The sequence below is a fragment of the Ursus arctos genome, unplaced genomic scaffold (genome assembly GCF_023065955.2).
Source record: "Ursus arctos isolate Adak ecotype North America unplaced genomic scaffold, UrsArc2.0 scaffold_2, whole genome shotgun sequence".
Taxonomy (NCBI): Eukaryota; Metazoa; Chordata; class Mammalia; order Carnivora; family Ursidae; genus Ursus; species Ursus arctos.
Window position 1 is genome coordinate 82,172,604 of NW_026622874.1, and position 25,527 is coordinate 82,198,130.

The 25,527-nt window shown below is 37.4% G+C and overlaps 1 protein-coding gene across 1 annotated transcript in view; it reads left to right on the forward strand.

Moving 5' to 3' along the window:
• The window catches only part of LOC113267547 (phospholipid-transporting ATPase ABCA3-like), a 178,948-nt gene that overhangs the window by 114,093 nt on the left and 39,328 nt on the right, over positions 1 to 25,527 (forward strand). Inside the window, exons 18-23 of the mRNA XM_057314873.1 lie at positions 3,016 to 3,187; positions 3,937 to 4,231; positions 8,183 to 8,429; positions 8,570 to 8,774; positions 9,968 to 10,187; positions 20,777 to 20,941. Coding sequence (XP_057170856.1) covers positions 3,016 to 3,187; positions 3,937 to 4,231; positions 8,183 to 8,429; positions 8,570 to 8,774; positions 9,968 to 10,187; positions 20,777 to 20,941 — 1,304 coding nt within the window. The remainder of the gene's footprint in view (positions 1 to 3,015; positions 3,188 to 3,936; positions 4,232 to 8,182; positions 8,430 to 8,569; positions 8,775 to 9,967; positions 10,188 to 20,776; positions 20,942 to 25,527) is intronic.

The following is a 25,527-nucleotide window of genomic DNA, read 5'->3' on the forward strand; positions in this document are numbered from 1 at the left end:
GTCTTCTGGGGGAGGGTCCTGCTACACTTTCTCAGGCAACCCTGCTTGGGCAGAGTTGCCCTGCCCCCTGTTAGGGGGCTAAGCTCTGCGGAAACTGGTTTTTTTTGAGGTTTTGTTCTCTGGCGACTTTCTGTGCCTGTTTTGAGGGTCAAAGCAAAAATGGCTGCACCCAGACCTCTGTCCCAGAGCAGAGAAATCCTAGTCTCTTCTCTTCACTAAGCCCTCCAGAGCACAGTCTCCATTTCTGTATGCGCCTCTGAAAACCACAGCCACCCGCGGTGCACGGCCACAACACTAACCCCGGGACCAGTGTGTGTCCCTGTCCTTGGTGCTTCTAAACCGCGAGTGGCTGTGGGCTCATGGGGGCTCACGTGCACGGACCCACATGTCCTGGATCTTATTGGGGGGCTGCTCTAAAGCCCTTTCCCTGCCACTACCACTCTGTGAGTTTTTGCCTGTTCCCAGCACAGGACGCTTTGCACTCCAGTGTTATATCACTTTTCAGGTGCCAGCTTATGCAGGCTCTCTCCCCCTTCTGATTATCTTCCAATATCTCCCCGCAGATTCATGACTCAGCCTTTCCTACCTTGAGACAGGTAGTGTTTTTCTGCTTGTAGATATCATTTTCTGGGTGTTCAGAATGGTTTGGTAGATATCCAGCTAAATTCAGGGGACCATTTGCAACAGGGTCTCCTACTCCTCTGCCATCTTGTCTCTTCTATCATCTGTTTATTTTTTAATCTGATTGTGTGTGTGTGTGCATGTGTGTGTGCGCATGTGTGTGTGCACATGTTGTGTTATGTAAGTTCTTTCTGTATTTTTAATATTAAACACTTATTAGATTTGTCATTTGCAAATATCTCCTTCCATTCACTAGGTTGCCTTCTTGTTGTGTTGATGGCTTCCTTTGCTGAGCAGAAGCTTTTTATTTTGGTTTAGTCCCAATAACTTATTTTTGCTTTTGTTTTCCTGTCCTCAAGAGATATATCCACATATATGTTGCTAAGGCCAATGTCCAAGTGATGACTGCCCGTTTTATTTTAGGAATTTTATGGTTTCAGGTCTCAAATTTAGGTATTTAATCCATTTTGAGTTTATTTTTGTGTATGGTATAAGAAAGTGGGCCAGTTGCATTCTTTTGTATGTAGCTGTTGGGTCTTCTCAACACCATTTATTGAAAAGACAGAATATATTGTATATTCTTGCCTCCTTTATTGTAGGTTAATTAACCAGATAAGTGTGTATTTCTGAGCTCTCTGGAGGACATTATGCTAAGTGAAATAATCCAGACAGAGAAAAATGAAAACTGCGTGATCTCACTTTTATGTGGTGTCTTAAAAAAGTTGAACTCATAGTAACAAAGAATAGAATGGTGGTTACTAGGTGCAGGGAGGTGGGGAAAGTGAGAAATGTTGGTTGAAGGGTACAAACTTTCAGATATGAGTTGGTTTTGGAGACCTGCTGGTCACCACAAGTACTGTGTGGTGACTGTATTTAATAATACATTGTAAATCTGAAATTTGATGAGAGAGTAAATCTCAAGTGTTCTTACCACAAAAAAGTAAGTATGTATAGTGATGGATATGTTAATTTGCTTGATTATGGTAATCATTTTATAATATATACATATATCAAAACATGTTCTATACCTTAAAACATATAATTTTTATTTGTCAATCATACTTCAAAAAGTTGGGGGGGAAACCTGGAAAATAAGAAGATAAAAAGAAAACAAATGGTCTAAATATAATCCATTTGCCACTTTTAAGAGACTGTATGTATGTTTGTGCCTTTTTATAAAGGTATGTGGAAAATATCAGTACTGTCTCTAGGTAGTGGGAATATTTTGCCTTGAGCTTATTTATATTCTCTGATGTTTTCCTAATGGAAATTTATTACCAATAAATAAAATATGAAGACAAAAAAAAAAACTTGAGAAAGATTAAAGAGAAAAATATTTAATGATTATATTTTAAAATCAAAATAGTCCTCAGACTTTTAGTATCAAACAAAAAACATGCTACAAGAATATCTTAAAGAATATCTTAAAGCAGGTTTTTGAATATGTATTTAATGTATGGTTTTTTTAAGGTACAGAAGTCTTAACAATCTACACATTGCTTTTGATTGTGTAGTTCAGAATTTATTAATGTTCTTTTTCATACAAATGCTAACAGGAAGGTATTAAAAAGATTTTGATAATTCTGTGGTTTAGAAAAAATACACCTGGGGCACCTGGGTGGCTCAGTTGGTTAAGTGTCTGCCTTCAGCTCAGGTCATGATCCCAGGGAGCCTGCTTCTCCTCCTGCCCCTCCCTCTGCTCATGCTTGCTCTCTCTCTCTCTCTCTCTCATACACACAAATAAATAAATAAAAATCTTTAAAAATAGGAAAGAAAAGAAAAAGTACACTTTTCAAATCATATATTTTCTACTAAGGGTTTTACCCCTTTGACCAATGTAATTAAACTTTCCCGTCTCTCAATATACTGTGACATACTGTTTCTTCCATTTTTCTTCTTAGAATTTTTCTCCTTAGATTATAATTACTCCTGTATATCTCTTCACCTCTTTCAAGTATCCACACACAAAGAGCCAGTTTTATACATAGGCAATAGTAGAAAATGTAAGGACTTAAAAAAAAAAAAAAAAAAACCTCTGTTATTTAAATGTCCCCATCATTTTACAAAACAAAGAACATTTAACCCCCCAAAGTAGAGTTATTATCTTTGACTAGAGGTTTTAAGTTCAGCTTATGAAACATACAATATATTGTAACTTTTTTTCTCATGTTTTCTCAGAATGGTATAAACTTCGCTGTGGATTGTCAGCAACCCTCTGATTTATTAGGAGCCACTATTATCATGTTGTCTTTATACAATACACCTTACGATCAGTGAGAAAGATCAAGGAGTCTTCCAAATTTGGAACCTTGTTTGATTTTCCCTAAATAAAATAGATTGAGGCTTTAGTCAAAATGAAATGTTTTGTGCTTTTTGTTGTTTGTGTGTTTGTAGGGTCAATAACCTGGCAGATCCCCAAATGGATATTCAGGATACCCACTCTCCTCCCTTGAAGGGCGAAAAAATAAGACAAGACATGAAGTGGAATAAGAATATGCCCAGATATCATGAGAGAGCTGTTTTTTCTAGATTGAATGAAATTGCTACTATTAAATTTAACACTGGGGTGAGCAAATTCACTAAGAATGTAAACCTAGTATGTCTGGCTTGGGTATAATACGTGCACTTGTTTAATATTTGAACTTAAAAGATGTTTGGAGTTTAGACATAGAAGATCCAGCCAGATATGGACCAGTGTGTGTTACAACCCCATTAATTTCCTGATGCAGGAGAAGTGAGTTCTGGATAAAGATCACAGCTGCTACTTTCACCATTAATTCTCAGAATCACTTTGAAAAGTTCTCATTTGTTTTCTTATAAATTTCCCCTTTGTTCAGTTCTAAGACAAGACCGGAAATTATTGCTGTTATAATCAGAAGATATTGATTGACCAGATTAGGGGTATTTTCTCATGATGAACCAGAGTTTGTATATCAAAACTTAACAAAGCATAATAGTTATATACAAATTTTATGGGGATGTTTCCCTTTAAAGTTGATAAATAGATCATGGTTTAAATAAAAGAAATATATATAATTTTGTTTTTCTCATCAGAATGACAAGTATATTAGTGAATAAAATAATCTTAAGATTTTCAATGTAGTTAGATCAGAAACTAGATATTAATCTTTCACCTTAATACCTTACACAAATAGAATGTTATGATATTTTTTCTTGGGCTCAAGGATATATTTGTATTATGTGTGTATATTTAGTGTGATAAAAATTTGGAGCATTTATATTAATGGGTTTCACTATGAATTTCCTCCTTGGGTCACCACCCATCGTAATGCTATGTTTCTCTCCTCTTTTTAGTTTGCACTTTACTGCCAGCAGTTTCATTCCATGTTTATAAAGAGGGCACTATTCACTTGGCGCAATTGGAAGTTGATGTTGCTACAGATATCAGTAATTTTGGTTTTCACTACGTATCTCTTAAGAACTATATACTCACAGTATGACCTGCCCATGAGAGAAATGGACTTGAGTCAGTATGGTCGAACAATTGTGCCTTATTCAGTTTCAGGGAATTCTGATTTGGCTCTGAATTTCATAAATAATCTTGAGATTTTTCTGAAACATAAGAATCAAGAACTTCGGGAAGTGCAAGGTAAGACCCATAGGAAAAAAAAGAGACTGCCGCTTTATGAAGACCCATTTGTATTACTTACAAAGAAGGGGCTTAACTATGCTATTTAGCTACCCATTTCTTTCTTTTCCTACTAATTACCAGTATCTTAAAGGCAGCTAAATCAGAGACAAAAAAACAAAAGAGTATACTTCAAGACAACTGGTGACAAAAGTTAACAACTAATGGAGACATTTGGCTGTAGGTTGTCTCTCAGCTAATTGCATCATCTTTGAAAGGATGAGTTAAAGAGCCAAAATACTACATCGCTGTGAAATTTAACACAGAATTTTTATTCTGATCAAGATACAGAAATATTTCTCTAAGCTCTCAAAGTGAAATGTTGATTCCAAGATCTGAAGTTTGCCCTTCAGTCTACTATGTTCATCTCTTAAAGACAAGTGACAGAAGATTCCAAGATCTGAAATTTGCCTTTCATTCTATGTTCATCTTTTATTTTTTTTATTTAATAATATTTTTTAAATTATGTTATGTTAGTCACCATACAGTATATCCTTAGTTTTTGATGTAATGTTCCATGATTCATTATTTGCGTATAACACCCAGTGCACCATACAATATGTGCCCTCCTTAATACCCATCACCAGCCTATCCCAATCCCCCACCACCCTCCCCTCTGAAGCCCTCAGTTTGTTTCCCAGAGTCCACAGTCTTTCATGGTTCATTCCCCCTTCTGTTTAACCCCCCTTCATTCTTCCCTTCCTTCTCCTACCGATCTTCCTATTTCTTATGTTCCATAAATGAGTGAAACCATATGATAATTCTCTTATTTCACTTAGCATAAGCTCCTCCAGTCCTGTCCATGTTGCTGCAAATGTTGGGTAATCGTTCTTTCTGATGGCTGAGTAATATTCCATTGTATATATGGACCACATCTTCTTAATCCAGTCATCTGTTGAAGGGCATCTCGGCTCCTTCCACAATTTAGCTATTGTGGACAATGCTGCTATGAACATTGGGGTGCATGTGGCCCTTTCTTCACTACGTCTGTATCTTTGGGGTAAATACCCAGTAGTGCAATTGCTGCATCATAGGGTAGCTCAATTTTTTACTTTTTAAGGGACCTCCACACTGATTTCCAAAGTGGTTCTACCAACTTGCATTCCCACCAACAGTCTAAGAGGGATCCCCTTTCTCCACATCCTCTCCAATATTTGTTGTTTCCTGCCTTGTCAATTTTTGCCATTCTAACTGGTGCAAGGTGGTAGCTTAGTGTGGTTTTTATTTGAATTTCCCTGATGGCTAATGATTTTGAACATTTTTTCATGTGCCTGTTAGCCATTTGTGTGTCTTCTTTGGAAAAGTTCTGTTCATATCTTCTGCCCATTTTTTTATTTGATTATTTGTTTCTCATGTATTGAGTTTGAGAAGTTCTTTGTAGGTCTTGAATACCAGTCTTTTATCTGTAGCGTCATTTGCAAATATCTTCTCCCATTCCGTGGGCTGCCTCTTAGTTTTTTTGACTGTTTCCTTGGCTGTCAAAAAAACTATGTTTGTCTTTTAAAAACAAGTGGCAGAGACTTAATAGATTTACTCCTCAGAACTAATTTTTAGAAAGTAGTATAAATAGTTATGCTTAATTTGTTCAGTGCTTACCTTTGGTAAAAACCATACTAAACACTTTCTCTGCTTTATCTTTCTTAATGATAAAAGCAACCCTTTTATGTAGCTTGTTATCTATTCCTTTGTAGCAAATTACCCTAAAACCCAGTGAATGGAAAATTTGAATTTTTTGGTATGATGGAATGAACTTCTCTCACAAAAGCAACAAGGATACTTGAAAAACAGTTTTATAAATCAGCCAATTAAGAACACTGGAAATTAACCAAGAGCACAGAACAATTTAAAAGGTGTCTAGTCCAAAAAAGCAAAACAAAACAAAACTACCAAACCTCTATAAAAAGAGTAAGGTCTGTGGCATTTTAACTTAGAACTATTCCTATCACTCTCCCCCCTCAGCTCAGTGAAATGATAGCCATGAAAAGGCATTGAAGTTGATTGAAAGAACTGATCTATTTAGAGCTGTGTTAAAAGCCCATCTCTAGAGCACTGTCAATTTAACTAAAATAACAAGTCCCTGAAAGACTCCATTCCCAAGGGATTGTTCCTGTTGGATTTGAATCAGGGCTCAGCATTTTTGGAAAAAGCCCTATCTGCAGGGCATTAATAAAAACAGCAGCAGTCTTCTGGTAACATCATCACAGTTGGCTAAGGCTGTGATTTCAGTTGAGCCAAACAAGAGTCTGGCCAAAAATTAATATTGAAGGAATACCTGGAGAGCTAGATAACGAAAATGAACTTTGAAATGTTCTTATATTCCTGAGGATATAGAAGGCTCAGAAAGTATGTATGTGTATATGACCAAAAATGACCTAGGAAAGAAGACTCCAGTCAGAAACCTCTAGTGGATATTGAGACCTGGTCAAGTAAGTACAAGTTGAGGCTGACTTGTAAACTGCCTTAAATTTGAAGTGTGCCTTTATACACAGATTCCTTTAGCAAAGATGGAAAACTTTACTGGTTCTAGGCATTTTTTTCTTTTTTTATTATAAATATTTTTTATTCACCATACAGTGCATCTCAAGTTTTTGATGTAAAGTTCCATGATTCATTACTTGTGTATAACACCCAGTGCACCATGCAATACGTGCCCTCCTTAATACCCATCACTAGCCTATCCCTAACCCCCATCCCCTCCCCTCTAAAGCCCTCAGTTTGTTTCCCAGAGTCCATAGTCTCTCATGGTTCGTTCCCCCTTCTTTTTACCACCCCTTCCTTCTTCCCTTTCTTCTACCAATCTTCCTGCTTCTTATGTTCCATAAATGAGTGAAACCATATGATAATTGTCTTTCTCTGCTTGACTTATTTCGCTTAGCATTATCTCCTCCAGTGCCGTCCATGTTGCAGCAAATGTTGAGAAATTGTTCTTTTTGATGGCTGAGTAATATTCCATTGTATATATGGACCACAGCTTCTTAATCCAGTCATCTGTTGAAGGGCATCTCGGCTCCTTCCACAATTTGGCTGTTGTGGACAATGTTGCTATGAACATTGGGGTGCATATGGCCCTTCTCTTCACTACGTCTGTATCTTTGGGGTAAACACCCAGTAGTGCAATGGCTGGGTGTTTTTAACTTTTTTTTTAACTTTTTAATTTTTTTTTTATTTTTTTTAACTTTTTAAGGGACCTCCACACTGTTTTCCAATGTGGCTGTACCGACTTGCATTCCCAGCAACAATGTAGGAGGGATCCCCTTTCTCCACATCCTCTCCAACATTTGTGGTTTCCTGCCTTGTCAATTTTTACCATTCTAACTGGCGTAAGGTGGTATCTCAATGTGGTTTTGATTTGAATTTCCCTGATGGCTAATGATTTTGAACATTTTTTTGTGTGTCTGTTAGCCATTTGTATGATGTACCATATGACTGGGTTATTCATTACACTTCAGATCAACTATGTTCTTTCACTTCACAGCCTCAAGGCTGTCATGTCAATTAAACTGGACCATCATATGGCATTGATAAGCACCTGCTTCAATGCAATTATTATCAAAATACCAGAAGACTTTTTGCAGAAATGGCAAGTCAGTTCTAAAATGTGTATGAAAATGCAAATGACCTACAATAACCAAAATAACTTTGAGAAAAGAATAAATCATGTTTGTTTTAGACAAGAATAGAGCAAGACATTCTTAGTAATTTGCTGTTTTTTCAAGTTATAGACTACGTGGTGAGATTATTGTAGGAATTAGTGATGGAGTGGAATTCTTGAGGATAAACAAAGATTTGAAATAGACACTGTGGGAAGCTGGAAAGGGAAGAGATAAAAGGAAAAATATTTTTCTTTCCAACTTAAGTAGTAGGTGATTTATTACATGTTGACTCACTGATCAATTTCTTTCTTTATCCTAGGTGACATAACAAAACATATAATCGAAAACAAAGAATTTCGTGACTTCTCCATTACTGCACTTTCCATTGAGGTTGAGGAAAACAAAACAGTATTTACTATTTTGTTCAATAATGAGGCATACCATTCAGCTGCAGTATCACTGGCAGTGTTAGACAACGTTCTTTTTATGTTACTTTCTGGCCCCAGTGCTTCTATCAAAGTCTCCAACCAGCCTCAACCTCTCCCTCTTTATGGTCTTAACATAATGTATGTATGATTTTCCTTTTACTGGAATTGATCCTTAATATATCCCTTGCTATCTGGCCATATGCATTTAAAAATAGCTATTAAATCATCATTTTCTACTTATATTTCATAATTTCTTTCATTTATTTCATCCTCTGTAGGCCTGTAAGTGGACTACAAATAGTAATAAATTTGGCTTTTGGCATGGCTGTTGTGGTCGGTAGCTTTTGCCTTCAGACAGTGACTGAGAGAACTACTAGGGCAAAGCACATCCAGTTTGTGAGTGGGGTCTCTGTACTTACTTACTGGCTCGCTGCTCTTCTGTGGGATCTCATCTACTTCTCCATTCTCTGCTGCTTACTACTGGTGAGTGTTACTGATGTTGCATGAAGGCTTATTGTCCTTTGTCAACCACAGGAAATTCCTATTCAATAATTTGTACCCTAAAATAAAACTTGTAAAGAAATTTGAAACTACTTTGGCTTATTATGCCAGAGAATATATTGTGGAAACTTCATTATGGAAATGTTCTCATTCATATTTTTTCAATTGGAGAAAACATATTTCTTTGAAAGTTCTCTCTTGGTCTTCCCATGCAATTGCTCAGCATTATGCCTTGTCCCAAGAACTATTCTAAAGAAATATGGGCTATCATTTGTCACTTGTCCCTCACTACTCATATAGATAAGTCACTGATGACTGATTCCCAGTGCTGAGCCCTCTGGTAAAATTGGACATCAGCACACAGTTTAGAATTGTGTCTTAAGTCAGACTTCCTGTTACTATTCACCACCAGAACACACACACACCCCACTCCCATACCACCACTTTTGTACACCAGATCCAAGCTGGTTGGGTCTGCAAAACAGAACTAGGGTTTTTTTTAATGTTTTTTTATTGTATTATGTTAGTCACCATACAGAACTAGTTTTTACTCAGACACCCAATTTTAGGCACTGAGGGTGTGCCAAAAAGAGCAAGCAAGGATGGTATAACATCTTTTAATGCAATGATTTTGCTCATTTGTGAACTTTGCAACTTTTTTTGTTTTGGATGCATATTTGAGGGTGAGGGAGAGGTAAAGCTAGATAGTTTCAAGGGGTGAGCACATGGATAAAAGAGGTAAAGTTCTGGGGTGCCTGGGCCAGTTAAGCATCTGCCTTCACCTCAGGTTGTGATCCCCAGGTCCTGGGATGGAGCCCTGGCTCTGGCTCCCTGCTCAGTGGAGAGCCTGCTTCTCCCTCTTCCTTTGTCCCTCCACACCCCCACCCTCGCTCGTGTGTACTCTCTCTCTCTCTCTCTCTCTGTCTCTCAAATAAATAAAGAAAATCTTTTAAAAAAAAAGGTGAAGTTTCTGTACAAGAGGTACTAGGGAAGAAGTAGTTTACTTCAGGCTCATAAGATAAGGCTTTTCTTTTTTAATGGGTAAAGTTATCGAAGTAATGAATAGTTCTATCTTCTAATGAAGGCAGGGCTTGCTGTTTTCTAAGTTTTCTGGCTTGACTTCTTATCGCACTGTGTCCTTCACCTTGCACTTACCTCTGCACTCTGTGTCTCAGGGAGTGTTCAAATACTGTGGAGTGGATGCATTTGTTGCAAATTACAACTTTCTGGACACAATGATGATCCTTATGCTGTATGGTTGGTCTGCTGTACCCCTCATGTATCTTGGAAGCTTCCTGTTTTCTAGTAGTACTGCTGCCTACATCAAGCTCACCCTCTTTAACTACTTTTCAACTATTTTCAGTATCACCATTTATGTCATAAGACAACACTATGGTAAGGACTTCACACATTTTCCCTTTCTCCAGGAAATTCATTAAATAAATGAGGATGAAAGAGCTCAAGGATAAAAATATTAATTGCTAAGCACTTACTTTCCAGGAATCTAAAAACCTGTGCTCTTTGGAAATCAGCAAATATTTATCAAGTGGGTATGTGAGAGATAGAGTTTGAATGAGAGTAGGAGGGCTAGAGGAAATAGGGAAGAGAAAGGAAGAAAGAAAAAGAGAGAATTTAAGTCCTTTAAAGAATCTAGACTCACTATCATTCTAGCCTCATGAAAGAAAGAGTTAGAAGAGTAAAAGATTACGAGTGTGCAGATTCACCCCCACACACCTCCACCTTGAGACATGGTTCTTCGGTTTTTACCATCTTTAGCACTTTGGAGCAAGGTGGGGAGACTGGAGAGAGGAAGGTGTTCTGGTATGACTCTTCCTTAATTTAATGAAGCACATAATCTTGAACCTCCTAAGGAGAATTTTCTTCAGAAGGAAATAATAAAATATGTAACAAATGTAGTCATCATTAAAGCAATTTATTCCTTTCAGGCCTGGTTTCGGCAGGATTCCAGGAGTAGGTTTTCTCCATCTTCCTTCTCTGATTATGAAATTTAAAGAAGGGAAGACTCTGCTGGTGATTATTACAAATAAGACTTGTTTGTTTTTAGAACATTCCCTTTTTAATTTCTTGTGAACATGAATTTTGGACTGAATTCATCCATTCAACCCTGTCTTAAGTGGCAGAACCCCATCAAAAGAGGCTTCCAGACTCATTCCCTAACTTTATGCCTTGGCCTTCCACAAAATGAAGTTTAGTGTGTGAACCAGAAATAGCTTTTTTATTGACAAGGCAAGAAACAACAACTCTTGGAGAGGATGTGGAGAAAGGGGATCCCTCCTACATTGTTGCTGGGAATGCAAGTTGGTACAGCCACTCTGGAAAACAGTGTGGAGGTCCCTTAAGAAGTTAAAAATCGAGCTATCCTATGATCCAGCAATTGCACTACTGGGTATTTACCCCAAAGATACAGACGTAGTGAAGAGAAAGGCCATATGCACCCCAATGTTCATAGCAGCATTGTCCACAATAGCCAAATTGTGGAAGGAGCCGAGATGCCCTTCAACAGATGACTGGATTAAGAAGATGTGGTCCATATATACAATGGAATATTACTCAGCTATCAAAAAGAACGATTTCTCAACATTTGCTGCAACATGAGCGGCACTGGAGGAGATAATGCTAAGCGAAATAAGTCAAGCAGAGAAAGATAATTATCATATGGTTTCACTCATCTATGGAACATAAAAAGTAAGAAGATCAGTAGGAGAAGAAAGGGATAAAGAAAGGGGGGTAATCAGAAGGGGGAATGAAGCATGAGAGACTATGGACTCATAGAAACAAACTGAGGGCTTCAGAGGGGCGGGGGTGGGGAAATGGGATAGGCCGGTGATGGGTAGTAAGGAGGGCACGTATTGCATGGTGCACTGGGTGTTATACGCAACTAATGAATCATGGAACTTTACATCAAAAACCAGGGATGTACTGTTTGGTGACTAACATAATAAAATAAAAAAAATATATTATTATATAAAAAAATGAATAGAAGTAACAGTAACCTGGTTTATGAATTTGCCTATGTTAATACTTTCAAAGCTTAAAATAACATTTGATGAATATAAAAAATTAATTGGCATAATAATGCACTATCTTTTTCACAGGGCAAAATATTTCATGAGTAAAACAAGTATTTGGACCATGTTAATTAAGTAGACATTAAGAATGATAAATATTAATTTTAAAATGCACAGCTTACCACAACGTTGTAGCTAAGAACAAGTTCTCGGGTAATTACCGGAACTCAGGTAATGCCTTCAGTAGATCTTGATGAAAAAGCTGAACAGTTTCCCTTAAGTACTAATATTATGTGGAAAATAGAAGCCTTATTTTTTCCATTATCAAACTTATTAAATATAATGCTAGCTCTTTGTCAAAGTAAGTCACTGTAGAATAAATCCTGAGATAAAAGCAAATAAAAATTGAAACAATAATTATCCCAGGAAAAAATTCCCTATGGTCTACTTACCACAGTGATTAAATTTGTTGTTAATTTCTAAAATGTATTTAGCTAATTACTCTAATAGAAATATTTGCTTTTTTTTATACTTCATGCCAACTATTACTTGAACTCACTGTTGATTAAGAAATTAAATATTTTATTATTTTTGGTAATTTTGGATGTTATAATACAAAAATAACCTAATTCTTTAATAAATAGGTTGTGTTTGATATCAAAAAAAAAGAAAGAAAGAGATTTTTTATTCTTTTGCATACCTCTCCAAAGAGAGTAGTATTATGCCATGTGGGGAAGGCGTGAACCCCTGAATAGTAGGCTAAAAGTCAAGTAGGAGTTATGCATCATGCTCATTCCCTGAAATGATACTATTGTCAATCACTTTTATACTACCTATAGATTCTACCAGTGGTCTGCCCTATTTATCTGTTACCCATTCTGTCTTGCGTGTATTTCCTTTCTAAATTTTTCCTCTACCAGTAACTTAAACCTTTGGACTACTGTACCAATATTGACTTATTTTCCCTGATACCAGGTGGAACTGAAGGTCATTTCTACATAGCAGGTTTTCCATCCCTTCTTCCTCAGTGAATCTTCTTTCCTATAAGCATCCAGACTATAAATTCCTCAGATTCTCCTAACAGAAGGTAAGAGTGGAGTTAGTAATATTAATCTTCATTATTATATTCATTTCTGAGACTTTATATTGTCTGGACATAGTGTATTATCTTAATCCAGAAGAATCAGTGTTTCCTTCCACCTGGGGCACACTAAAGCAGCAAACTTGATTTTGCTTTATCTGAAACCTAGATACTATGGGTTTTCTGAATTCCAGTATCTAATTATGAAGACTCTTCTCTTCAAGTGTGGTTTCATGGACCTGTTAGTTTACTTCTTGGATTAAAATAAAATTTGTTGGGGTGCCTGGGTGGCTCATTTGGTTAAGCATCTGCCTTCAGTTCAGATCATGATCCCAGAGTCCTGGGATTGAGCCCCGCGTCAGGCTCCCAGCTCAGCCGAGAGTTGGCTTTCCCTCTGCCCCTCCCCTAGCTCGTGTTCACACTTGTGCTTCTCTCTCTCTTTCTCTCCCTCTCTCGCCCCCTTAAATAATAAAATAAAAATAAAATCTTTTATTTTTTTAATTTTTTAATTTTTTAAATTTAAATTCAATGAGCCAAAATACAGTACATCATTAGTTTCAGCTTTGTAATGTAGCATGAAGTTAGGCAACGTGATGTCCCCAGCTTTGTTTTTCTTTTTCAACATTCCCTTGGCAACTCAGGGTCTTTTCTGGTTCCATACAAATTTTAGGATTCTTTGTTCCAGCTCTGTGAAAAATGTCAATGGTATTTTGATAGGGATGGCATTGAAAGTGTAGATTGCTCTGGGCAGCATAGACATTTTCACAAAGTTTATTCTTCCAATCCATGAGCATGGAATGTTTTTCCATCTTCTTGTGTCTTCCTCCATTTCTTTCATAAGTGTTCTGTAGTTTCTAGAGTACAGATCCTCTACCTCTTTGGTTAGGTTTATTCCTAGGTATCATGGGTTTTGGTGCTATTGTAAATAGAATTAATTCCTTCATTTCTCTTTCTTCAGACACATTGTTAGTGTATAGAAGTACAGCTGATTTCTGTGCACTGATTTTGTATCCTGCCACCTTGCTGAATTGCTGTATGAGTTCTACCAATTTTTGAGTGGAGTCTTTATGGTTTTCCACATGGAGTATCGGGTCATCTGCGAAGAGTGAGAGTTTGACTTCCCCTTTGCAAATTTGAATGCCTTTTATTTCTTTTTGTTGTCTGGTAGCTGAGGCTAGGACTTCTAGTACTATGTGGAACAGCAGTGGTGAGAGTGGACATTCCCATTGTGTTCCAACATTAAGGGAAAAATCCCTCAGTTTTTTCCCATTGAGAATGTTATTCACTGTGGGCTTTTCATAGATGGCTTTTATGATATTGGGGTATGTTCCCTCTATCCCTACACTTTGAAGAGTTTTAATCAAGAAAGGATGCTGTATTTTGTCAAATGCTTTTTCTGCATCTGTTGAGAGGATCATATGGTTCTTGTCTTTTCTTTTATTAATGTGCTATATCATGTTGATTGATTTGCGAATGTTGTACCACTCTTGCATCCCAGAAATAAATGCCACTTGGTTGTGGTGAATAATCTTTTTATTTTTTAACGTTTTAAAAAATTATCCTTTTAATGTAGTGTTGGATCCTATTGGTTAGTATCTTGGTGAGAGTTTTGACATCCATCTTCATCAGGGATATTGGTCTGTAATTCTCTTTTTTGATGGGGTCTTTGTCTGGTTTTGAGATCAAAGTAATGCTAGCCTCATAAAATGAGTTTGGAAGTTTTCCTTCCATTTCTATTTTTTGAAACAGCTTCAGTCGAATAGGTATTATTTCTTCTTTAAATGTTTGGTAGAATTCCCCCTGGGAAGCCATCTGGCCCTAGACTTGTGTTTTTTGGGAGGTTTTTGATTACTAAGTCAATTTCCTTGCTGGTTATTGGTCTGTTCAGATTTTCTGTTTCTTCCTGTTTCAGTTTTGGTAGTTTGTAAGTTTCCAGAAATGTATCCATTTCTTCCAGATTGCCTAATTTACTGGCATATAGTTGCTCATTATATGTTCTTAGAATTGTCTGCATTTCCTTGGTGTTGGTCATGATCTCTCCCCTTTCATTCATGATTTTATTAATTTGGGTCCTTTCTCTTTTCTTTTGGATAAGTCTGGCTAGAGGTTTACCAATCTTATTAATTCTTTCAAAGAACCAGCTTCTAGTTTCATTTATCTGTTCTGTTCTTCTGGGTTTTCTTCATTGATTTCTGCTCTTATCATTATCATTTCTCTTCTCCCACTTGGTTTAGGTCTTACTTGTTTTTTCTCCAGCCCCTTTAGGTGTAAGTTTAGCTTGTGTATTCGGGATTTTTCTAAGTTTTTGAGAGGTTTGTATTGCAATATATTTCTCTCTTAGGATCACCTTTGCTGTATCCAAAAGGTTTTGAACAGACGTGTTTTCATCCTCATTAGTTTCCATGAATTGTTTAAATTCTTTAATTCCCTGGTTGACCCATTCATTCTTTAGTAGGATAGCCTCCATGTATTTGAGTTATTTCCAAATTTCCTCTTGTGATTGAGTTCCAGTTTCAAAGCATTGTGGTCTGAAAATATTCAGGTAATAATCCCATTCTTTTGGTATCAGTTAAAACCTGATTTGTGACTGGTATGTGATCTATTCTGGAGAAAGTTCCACATGCACTCATAAATAATGAGTATTCTGTTGTTTTAGGATGGAGTGTTCTGTATATATCTGTGAAGTCCGTCTGGTCCAGTGTGTCATTCAAAGCCCTTGTTTCCTTGTTGATCTTCTACTTAGATGATCTGTCCATTGCTGTGAGTGGAGTGTTGAAGTCTCCTACTATTAATGTATTATTATCAATGTGTTTCTTTACTTTGGTTATTAATTGGTTTATATAATTGGCTGCTCCCATGTTGGGGGCATAAATATTTACTGTTGTTAGATCTTCTTGTTGGATACACCCTTTAAGTGTGATATAGTGCCCCTCTTCATCTCTTATTACAGTCTTTGGTTTAAAATATAATTTGTCTGATATGAGGATTGCTACCCTAGCTTTCTTTTGAAGTCCATTAGTGTGGTAAATGGTTCTCCATGCCCTCACTGTCAGTCTGGAAGTGTCTTAAGGTCTAAAATGAGTCTCTTGCAGACAGCATATCTATGGGTCTTGCTTTTTTATCCAATCTGACACCAGGAGTCTTTTGATTGGAGCATTTAGTCCACTCACATTCAGAGTAATTATTGAAAGATATGAATTTAATGCCATTGTATTGCCTGTAAAGTCCTTGTCTCTGTAGATTGTTTCTTTCTGGTCTGTGTTACTCTTGGGCTTCCTCTTCACTTACAGGATTCCCCTTAATATTTCTTGCAGGGCTGGCTTGGTGGTCACATATTCTTTCAGTTTCTGTCTATCCTGGAAGCTCTTTATCTCTTCTTCCATTCTGAATGACAGCCTTGCTGGATAAAGTATTCTTGGCTGCATTTTCTTCTCATTTAGTACCCTGAATATATATCATGCCAGCCCTTTCTGGCTTTCCAGGTTTCTGTGGATAGGTCTGATGTTAGTCTGATGTTTCTCCCTCTGTAGATAAGGTGCCTCTTGTGTTGGTCTGCTCTCAGGAATCTCTTTTTCTTTAAAATTTGCAAGCTTCACTATTATATGTCAGGGTGTTGATCTATTTTTATTGATTTTGGGAGGGGTCCTCTCTACTTCTTGGACATGAATGCCTGTTTCCTTCCCCAGATTAGGGAAGTTCTCAGCTATGATTTGCTGAAATATACCTTCTGCCCCCCCAATAATTCTGACATTAGTACATTTCATTAATTTCTCAAATCCTTTGTTTATGGGCTATTAGTTGTTTTTCTCTCTTTTCCTCGATGTCCTTCCTTTCCATCAGCCTGTCTTCTAGATCACTTTCTCTTCTGCCTCATTCACTCTAGCTGTTAGAGCAACCAATTTAGACTGCATCCCAGTTATAGCATTTTTAAGTTCGGCCTGATTAGATCTCATTTCTGCACTAAGAGATTCTCTACTGTCTTTTATGCTTTTTTCAAGCCCAGCTACTAACTTTATAATTGTTATCCTGAATTTCATCTCTGACATTTTACTTACATCCATAACGATTAGATTTTTGGCAGAGAACATTACCTTTGGTTATTTCTTTTGTTGTGAATTCCTCCTTCTAATCATTTTGCCCAGAGAAGAATGGGTTAGCAAGTGACCAGAATCAAAAATATCAACCACGACCCAAGCAAAATACACACTAGACAAATCCAAAGTGGTCAGAAACCAAAACAGAGAAGAAAACAAAACAAAACAAGAAAAAGGGGGGGAGGGGAGAGGAGATAGAATACAATCTCACAGGGTGGACAAAGCAGGGTGATCCACTTGTTCCTGAGTGAATTTTGATCAGTGTGTTAGGTGACACTAAATCCCAAAATTGCAGGGAAAGCAAAACTTATACAAAAATAAAATTGAATAGAGGGAAAAAAAGGCCAAAAATGAAGCATATATCTATAAAATGTAGATGTAAAAAATGAAAGTTGAAAAGCGACTTAAGGGGCGCCTGGGTGGCTCAGTCATTAAGCGTCTGCCTTCGGCTCAGGGCGTGATCCTGGTGTTCTGGGATCGGGCCCCACATCAGGCTCCTCCACTGGGAGCCTGCTTCTTCCTCTCCCACTCCCCCTGCTTGTGTTCCCTCTCTCGCTGGCTATCTCTCTCTGTGTCAAATGAATAAATAAAATCTTAAAAGAAAAGAAAAGAAAGAAAGAAAAAGAAAAGAGCCTTAAAGGGGCACCTGGGTGGCTCAGTCATTAAGCATCTGCCTTTGGCTCAGGTCATGATCCCAGGGTCCCAGGATCAAGCCCCCCATCGGTCTCCCTGCTCGGTGGGAAGCCTGCTTCTCCCTCCCCCACTCCCCCTGCTTGTGTTCCCTCTCTTGCTGTCTCTCTCTGTGTCAAATAAATAAATAAAAATCTTGAAAGAAAGAAAGAAAGACGACTTAAAAACAAAGAGTTGATAAAATAGGAAACTAGTTGAAATGGGAAAAAGAAAAAAAAGAAATGGAAAATTTTAGACTGAAATATAAATGAATCATGAGAAAAAAACTTTTGAGTTCTGTATACTATTTTCCCCTAGCACTGGAGTTTTACAGTCTTGTGGGATCCGTAAACTAGTTGTGCAACTGTTCTTCCCATTGGTTTTCTTGGGGAGGGGCCTGCTGTGCTCCTTCTCAGGTGTCTTTGCCTGAGTGGAGTTGCACTACCCCTTCCCAGGGGGCTGGGCTCAGTGTCAGCTATCCTCTGTGTGGCTTTTGTTCCATGAAGGCTTTCTGCGCCTCTTTAAAGGATCAGAATTAAAATGGCCATGCCCCAATCTCCAGCCCAAAGCTGAAAGTTCGTGGTCCCCCCTCTTTAGTAAACCCTCAGGGACAAATAGGCTTCACTTTTGTGTGTGCCAAACTCCTCAGACTCTTGCAGTTCATGCCCACAGCAGTCTGAGGGAACCATGTTCTTGCCCTTTGTGTGCCCTGGGGCTGACAGTGGTTGTGGACTCCTGCACATACCTGCTCCACCGCTCCCAGGGGATGGCTGAGTGGCGCCCTGCTGTCCTTTCTGTGGCTGCCGCCCTGAGAGCTATTACCCAGTAGTGGGTGCACCTGTTTGCCCCTCCCATGGGATGGCAGGTGGTCCGCACATTCCAGTCCTTTTCAGGGTGCTCAGGCAGAGAGTGGTCACCCAATTGACCCGGCTCATGGTTTATGGTGACCAAAGCTGAGAGTGCCCTCCTGGGCTCACTGACCATAACCAGTTTCCCCACTCCACTGCTTGTGCCCTCTCCTGGCTCAGGCTCCCCATTTAGTTCTATGACTCCTGGAATCCTGAGGCCATATGGACCCACCTAGGATTCTGCCCTTTTTATCTCCTGAGCCCCTTTCAGGCAGGGATGTCTCTCCCTGGAGCAGATTTGTAAGGGTCCTGATTTTGGCCTTTGGTGCTCTATCGCTCTCTGGTAGCCAGCTTATGGAGACTCCCTCCCTGCTCTGTTTATCTTCCAATATCGCCCCTCAGATTCATGTATCCACACCTCCTACCTTGCAAAAAGCAATCACTTTTCTACTTGTAGAGTTCCAGATATATTTTCTTACATCTCAGGCTGAATTCATGGGTGTTCAGAATGGTTTGATAGTTATCTCGCTAAGTTCAATGTACCAGATGAAATGAGGTCCCTGACAATTCTGCCATCTTGCCTCCCCTAAAAATAAAATCTTTTAAAAATAATAAAATTTGTCTTCAAGAGATAGAGTTTAAAAAATCAATTCCATTCCCGTAGTTCAAAAAAAAAAAATCTGATTACCATTTTATCCTTGTTGTTTGTTGCAGTAATGTTTCCTATCTTGTTTCTAATAGTTAAGTTCTGCCACCTGGCTTCTCCTTTCTAGGATCCCATTATTCCCACTGATATCAAGGAACCAAATTCCATTGCAACATACCTTACCATCATCTTCACCCTACAGAAGACAATCAACACAGAGCTCTTCAAGATTATTTATTTTAACCTTTTACTGAAGTATAACTTGCATAAAGTAAAATGCAGAGACCATTAGTGCACAGCTTGAGAGTTTTTCACAATGTGAGCATAGTAGTGAAATATCACTCTTCCTAGCTAGGGTTTCCCATGGGTCTAGACCAACCAGGAAGCCAGGGAGCAAAGAAGTCCCTTAACTTAGTTTACACAGATAATCTTTCCAGGATAGATAATTCAATGGAGAAGAGTGGAGTATTGGTTTGAAAGGAATAATAGAGGAAATGTGACAGAGAGGCTATTGGATTTTGCAATGAGAAATTCAGTGTAGACTTCCATGTTTGGAAGGATGAAGGAATGAAAATTGTGAATTGCCCTCCCTCTTAAAACAACAATATGCATTGGATTAAAAATTGTTGGGTTTTTGGGGGGGAGAGGGTTGGGTTTTTTTGTTTTGTTTTGTTTTTTGTTTTGGGGGGTTTTTTTGGCAAGCATTTCTATCCTTTTGTTTCAGGTGTAGAATTTAGTGATTCATTACTTTCATACAACACCCAGTGCCCTCCTTAATACCTATCACCCATTTGGCCCATCCCCCTTGCCCACCTCCCGTCCAGCAACCCTCAATTTGTTCTATATAGTTGAGTCTGTTTTATGGTTCGCCTCTCTTTTTTTCCCCTTATGTTAATCTGTTTAGTTTCTTAAATTCCACACAAGTAAAATCACATGGTATTTTTTTCTGACTTATTTCACTTAGCATAATACTCTGTAACTCCATCCAAGTTGTTGCAAATGGTAAGATTTCATTCTTTTTGTGGTAGTAATCCATATTACTACATACATATATATGGAATGTATATATGGAATATTACCACATCTTCTTTATCCATCCATCAGCCGATGGACATTTGAGCTCTTTCCATAATTTGGCTATTGTTGATAATGTTGCTATAAACATTGGGGATTAAAAATTGTTTAAACATTTCAAATACCTCATTCATCTAGTAAGAAATTTCAGAATGCAGAGGCCAACAATAAAGTGGAATTCAGAATCCCATGATTTCCCATTTTGTAGCCTGTGTGGGGAACAGAGAAGAGTAGAAAGACCTAGAGCCAAGAGGTAGGGATTTTAATAGCAGACTGCACATAAAGGGGGAAGAAAACAGATCCTAGGATCCATTAGCAAAAGTCTCCTCTTGAACTCTGTAATTGCCAAATCCAAGCCACAAGCTACCAAGGTGAAGAAGTTTAGTGACTTAATAACTAGTGTTTTCTCAAGGATAATCTGTTAGATTGGTAATTCTCTGGTTTACCAGATGAATGGTTTAGTCATTTGGGGGAAATTTGTTGTTATGGGAAGTTCATTATTTTCTTATAATTGAAGCTAATGGATCATCTTTTTAATCATAGGCCTTGCTTTTCCTCACTACATCAGAACCCTCATAGATAGAATCTTAGTCATGCTTCCTAGTTACAACTTTGCGATGTGTATCAGCAAATTCTTTGATGACTATGAGGTGAAAAAGCTGTGTGCCAGGCAACTTGCAAGTGTACCTGCAAAGTGCAATAAAACATGTGAGTATCTCGGGCTCTGTAGGTCCTTAAAAACAATCTATTCCTTTCCAAGTTTTCATATTTAACATTATATTGTGGAAGATAAACCTGTCCTACCTCCAGTGGAGATAGGCTTGCTGTTTTGAGTGCTTTTCTGTACCAAAGTTTTTCTGTACCAAAATTATTTTCACAGACCATGGGGGAAAAGGGAAGCCTCAAAATAAAATCTAAGATAAATTTCATGAAGTCACCACCAGATTTAGAATGAGTTACTGCTAGTAACTCACATAATATGTGAAAATAGCTTTATATACATTATTTTAAGCCCTCACAACACCCTACAAGTAAGCCATTATTATCTCAGTTTTATAAATGAGGAAATGGAACTTCTTACTAAACTGAACATTAGGTGAGTTCTCTGGGCCACTAAGCTTTAAGTGTCACACAAGTAAAGAAAGGTACATTCACAAGGGATAAAGAAAGGGGTGATAATCAGAAGGGGGAATGAAGCATGAGAGACTATGGACTATGAGAAACAAACTGAGGGCTTCAGAGGGGAGGGGGTGGGGGAATGGGATAGACTGGTGATGAGTAGTAAGGAGGGCACGTATTGCATGGTGCATTGGGTGTTATACGCAACTAATGAATCATCGAACTTTACATCAGAAACCAGGGATGTACTGTATGGTGACTAACATAATATAATAAAAAAACATTAAAATAAAAAAAAGAAAGGTACATTTCACAGCCATATCAAAATCAGGAAAAAATAAAGGCATTCTATTAAGTTTTCCATATTTCATATTTCAAATTGTTGGTTTTTTAAATTGTTGATTTTTTAAATTGAGAAATAGCAAGCATATTTACTCTGAGTGTGTGTGTGTGTGATTCATTCTGGAACCAAATAATTTATATGTTGCCACAGAAAGAAAAATGTAATCATATTTGCTGAGATAAATACAGGTTGAAATATAATTATTAATATGGAAATATCAAATGGATTATATTTTCAGGGTGCCTGGGTGGCTCAGTCAGTTAAGCGTCTGCCTTTGGCTCAGGTCATGATCTCAGGGTCCTGGGATCGAGCCCTACATCAGGCTCCCTGCTCAGTGGGGAGTCTCCTTTTCCCCCTCCCCTCTGCTCATGCTCTCTCTCTCGCTATCTCTCTCTTAAATAAAAAATAAAATCTTTAAAAAAAAACAAAACAAATGGATTCTATTTTCTTGCATTCCCTGAATAAGGGATCTATATCACATTTTAGTTAGCATCATATTTTGACCATAAATTCCTCTCTCTGCTTTTTAAAAATAGCTCTGTTCAGTTATTATTTTCATATCACAGTCACCAGTTTTAATTAATTTATTTTTAGGAATCTTATAAATCTGTACCACCATTACCACAAACCAATGTTAGAATATTTCCACCATCTGAAAAAGATCCCTCAGGCCTGTTTACAGTTAATTTTCATTACCATATTCAGCCCAGACATCCTTTGCCTCTATAGGTTTGATATTTCTGGATATTTCATATAAATAGAATCAGTTGCATGTATAAGTACATCAGGTGCATGTATCCCTTTGAATCATTATTTTTGTATCCTTTGGGTAAATACCTAGTAGTTCAATTACTTTCTATATTAACCAAATTTAAATATAAAGAAACACTTGGGGAAAAAAATCATTCACCACAATCAGGTGGGATTTATTCCTGGGTTGCAAGGGTGGTTCAATATTTGCAAATCAACATCAATACACCATGTTAATAAAAGAAAGGATAAGAACCGTATGATCATTTCACTAGATGCATAAAAAGCATTTGACAAAATACAACATCCATTCTTTTTTTTTTTATAATGATTTTTTATTTTATTATGTTAGTCACCATACAGTGCATCCCCGGTTTCCGATGTAAGGCTCGATGATTCATTATACAACATCCATTCTTGATAAAAACCCTTAACAAAGTAGTTACAGGGAACAAGCCTCAACATAATAAAGTCCATATATGAAAAACCCACAGCTAATATCATCCTCAATGGGGAAAAACTGAGAACTTTTCCTCTATGGTCAGGAAGAAGACAAGAATTCCACTCTTTTTCTTCTTCTAATATTTTATTTAAATTCAAGTTAGTTAACATATAGTGTAATATTGGTTTCAGGAGTAGAATTTAGTGATTCATCACTTACATATATCACCCAGCGCTCAACACAACACGTGCCTTCATTAATGCCCATCACTCATTTAACTCATGCTGCCACCCACCTCCCCTCCAGCAACTCTGTTTGTTCTCTAATTAAGAGTCTCTTTTGGTTTGCCTTCCTCTGTTTTTCTTATTTTATTTTTCTTTCCCTTCACCTATGTTCATCTGTTTTGTTTCTTACATTCCACTTATGAGTGAAATCATGTGGTATTTGTCTTTCTCTGACTGGCTTATTTCATTTAGCATAATACACTCTAGTTTCATTCATGGTGTTCATATGGCAAGATTTTGTTCTTTATGATGGCTGAGTAATATTCCATTCTATATATATAACCACATCTTCTTTATCCATTCATCAGTTGATGGACATTTAAACTCTTTCCATAACTTGGCTATTGTTGATAGTGCTGCTATAAACATTTGGTTGCATGAGCCCCTTTGAATCAGTTTTTTTGTAAAGGATGTCCACTCTTATTCAACATAATACTAGAATTCCTAGGCACAGCAATCAGACAACAAAAAGAAATAATAAGCATCCAAATTGGCAAAGAAGAAGTAAAGTTTTTACTATCTGCAGATGACATGATACTGTATATAGAAAATCCAAAAGACTCCACCAAAAAACTGCTAGAACTGATAAATGAATTCAGAAAAGTTGCAGGATACAAAATCAATGTACAGAAACCAGTTGCATTTCTATAGACCAATAATAAAGCAGCAGAAAGAGAAATTAAGGAACCAATCCCATTTATAATTGCACAAAAAAACCATTAAGATGCCTATGAAGAAACCTAATCAAAAAGATGAAAGACCTGTACTCTGAAAGCTATAAAAAACTGATGAAAGAAATTGAAGATGACACAAAAAAATGGAAAGACATTCCATACTCATGGATTAGAAGGACAAATATTGTTTAAATGTCCATACTACCCAAATAAATCTCCACATTTAATGTAATCCCTATCAAAATACCACCAGCACTTTTCACAAAACCTAGAACAAATAATCCTAAAATTTGTATGGAACCACAAAATATCCCAAATAGCCAAAGCAACCTTGACATTGTCTTCTTAATTTTATTTTGTGCTACTCACTGTTAGTATATGGAAATCCAAATGATTTTTTGTGTATACCTAAAATATTATGACTTGGTCTTATATCCTGTGCACTGAATTAATTCACTTATTAGTTTTAGTAGTTTCTCGTGGATTCCTTAAGATTTTTCCATATGGAGGATTGTGTTGTTTGCGAATACCCTTACTTCTTCCTTCCAAAATCAAGGTTTCTTTTTTTTTAAATATGTTATGTTAGTCACCATACCGTACATCGTTTTTGATGTCGTGTTCAATGAGTCATTATTTGTATAACACCCAGTGCTCATTACAACATGTGCCCTCCTTAGTACCCATCACCAGGCTTCCCCATCCCCCCACCCCCCTCCCGTCTGAAACCTCAGATTGTTTTCTGGAGTCCATAGTCTCTCATAGTTCATCACCCCTCTGATTTCCTCCCCCCTTCTATTTTCCCTTCCTTCCCCTAATGTCCTCTGTGCTATTCCTTATGTTCCACATATGAGTGAAACCATATGATAATTGTCATTCTCTGATTGACTTATTTCACTTAGCATAATACCCTCCAGTTCCATCCATGTTGATGCAAATGGTGGATATTCATCCTTTCTGATGGCTGAGTAATATTCCATTGTGTATATGTATCACATCTTCTTTATCCTTTCATCTGTTGAAGGGCATCTCAGCTCCTTCCACAATTTAGCTATTGTGGACAATGCTGCTATGAACATTGGGGTGCATATGGCCCTTCTCTTCACTACTTCTGTATCTTTGGGGTAAATACCCAGTAGTGCAATTGCTGGGTGGTAGGGTAGTTCTATTTTTAACGTCCTGAGGAACCTCCATAGTGTTTTCCACAATGGCTGTACCAGCTTGCATTCCCACAACAGTGTAAGAGCATTCCCCTTTCTCCACATCCTTGCCAACATTTGTGGTCTCCTGTTTTGTTAATTTTTGCCATTCTAACTGGCTTATGGTGGTATCTCAGTGTGGTTTTGATTTGAATTTCCCTGATGGCTAGTGATGTTGAACACTTTTTTTGTGCATGTTAGCATTTTATGTCTTCTTTGGAAAAATGTCTGTTCATGTCTTCTGCCCATTTCTTGACTGGGTTATTAGTTTTTTGGATGTTGAGTTTGAGGAGTTCTTTATAGATCTTGGATACCAGCCCTTTATCTGTAATATCATTTGCAAATATGTTCTTGCATTCCATGGGTTGCCTCTTAGTTTTGTTGACTGTTTCCTTTGCTATGGAGAAGCTTTTTATCTTGGTGAAGTCCCAAAAGTTCATTTTTGCTTTTGTTTCCCTTGCCTTTGGAGACATGTCTTGAAACAAG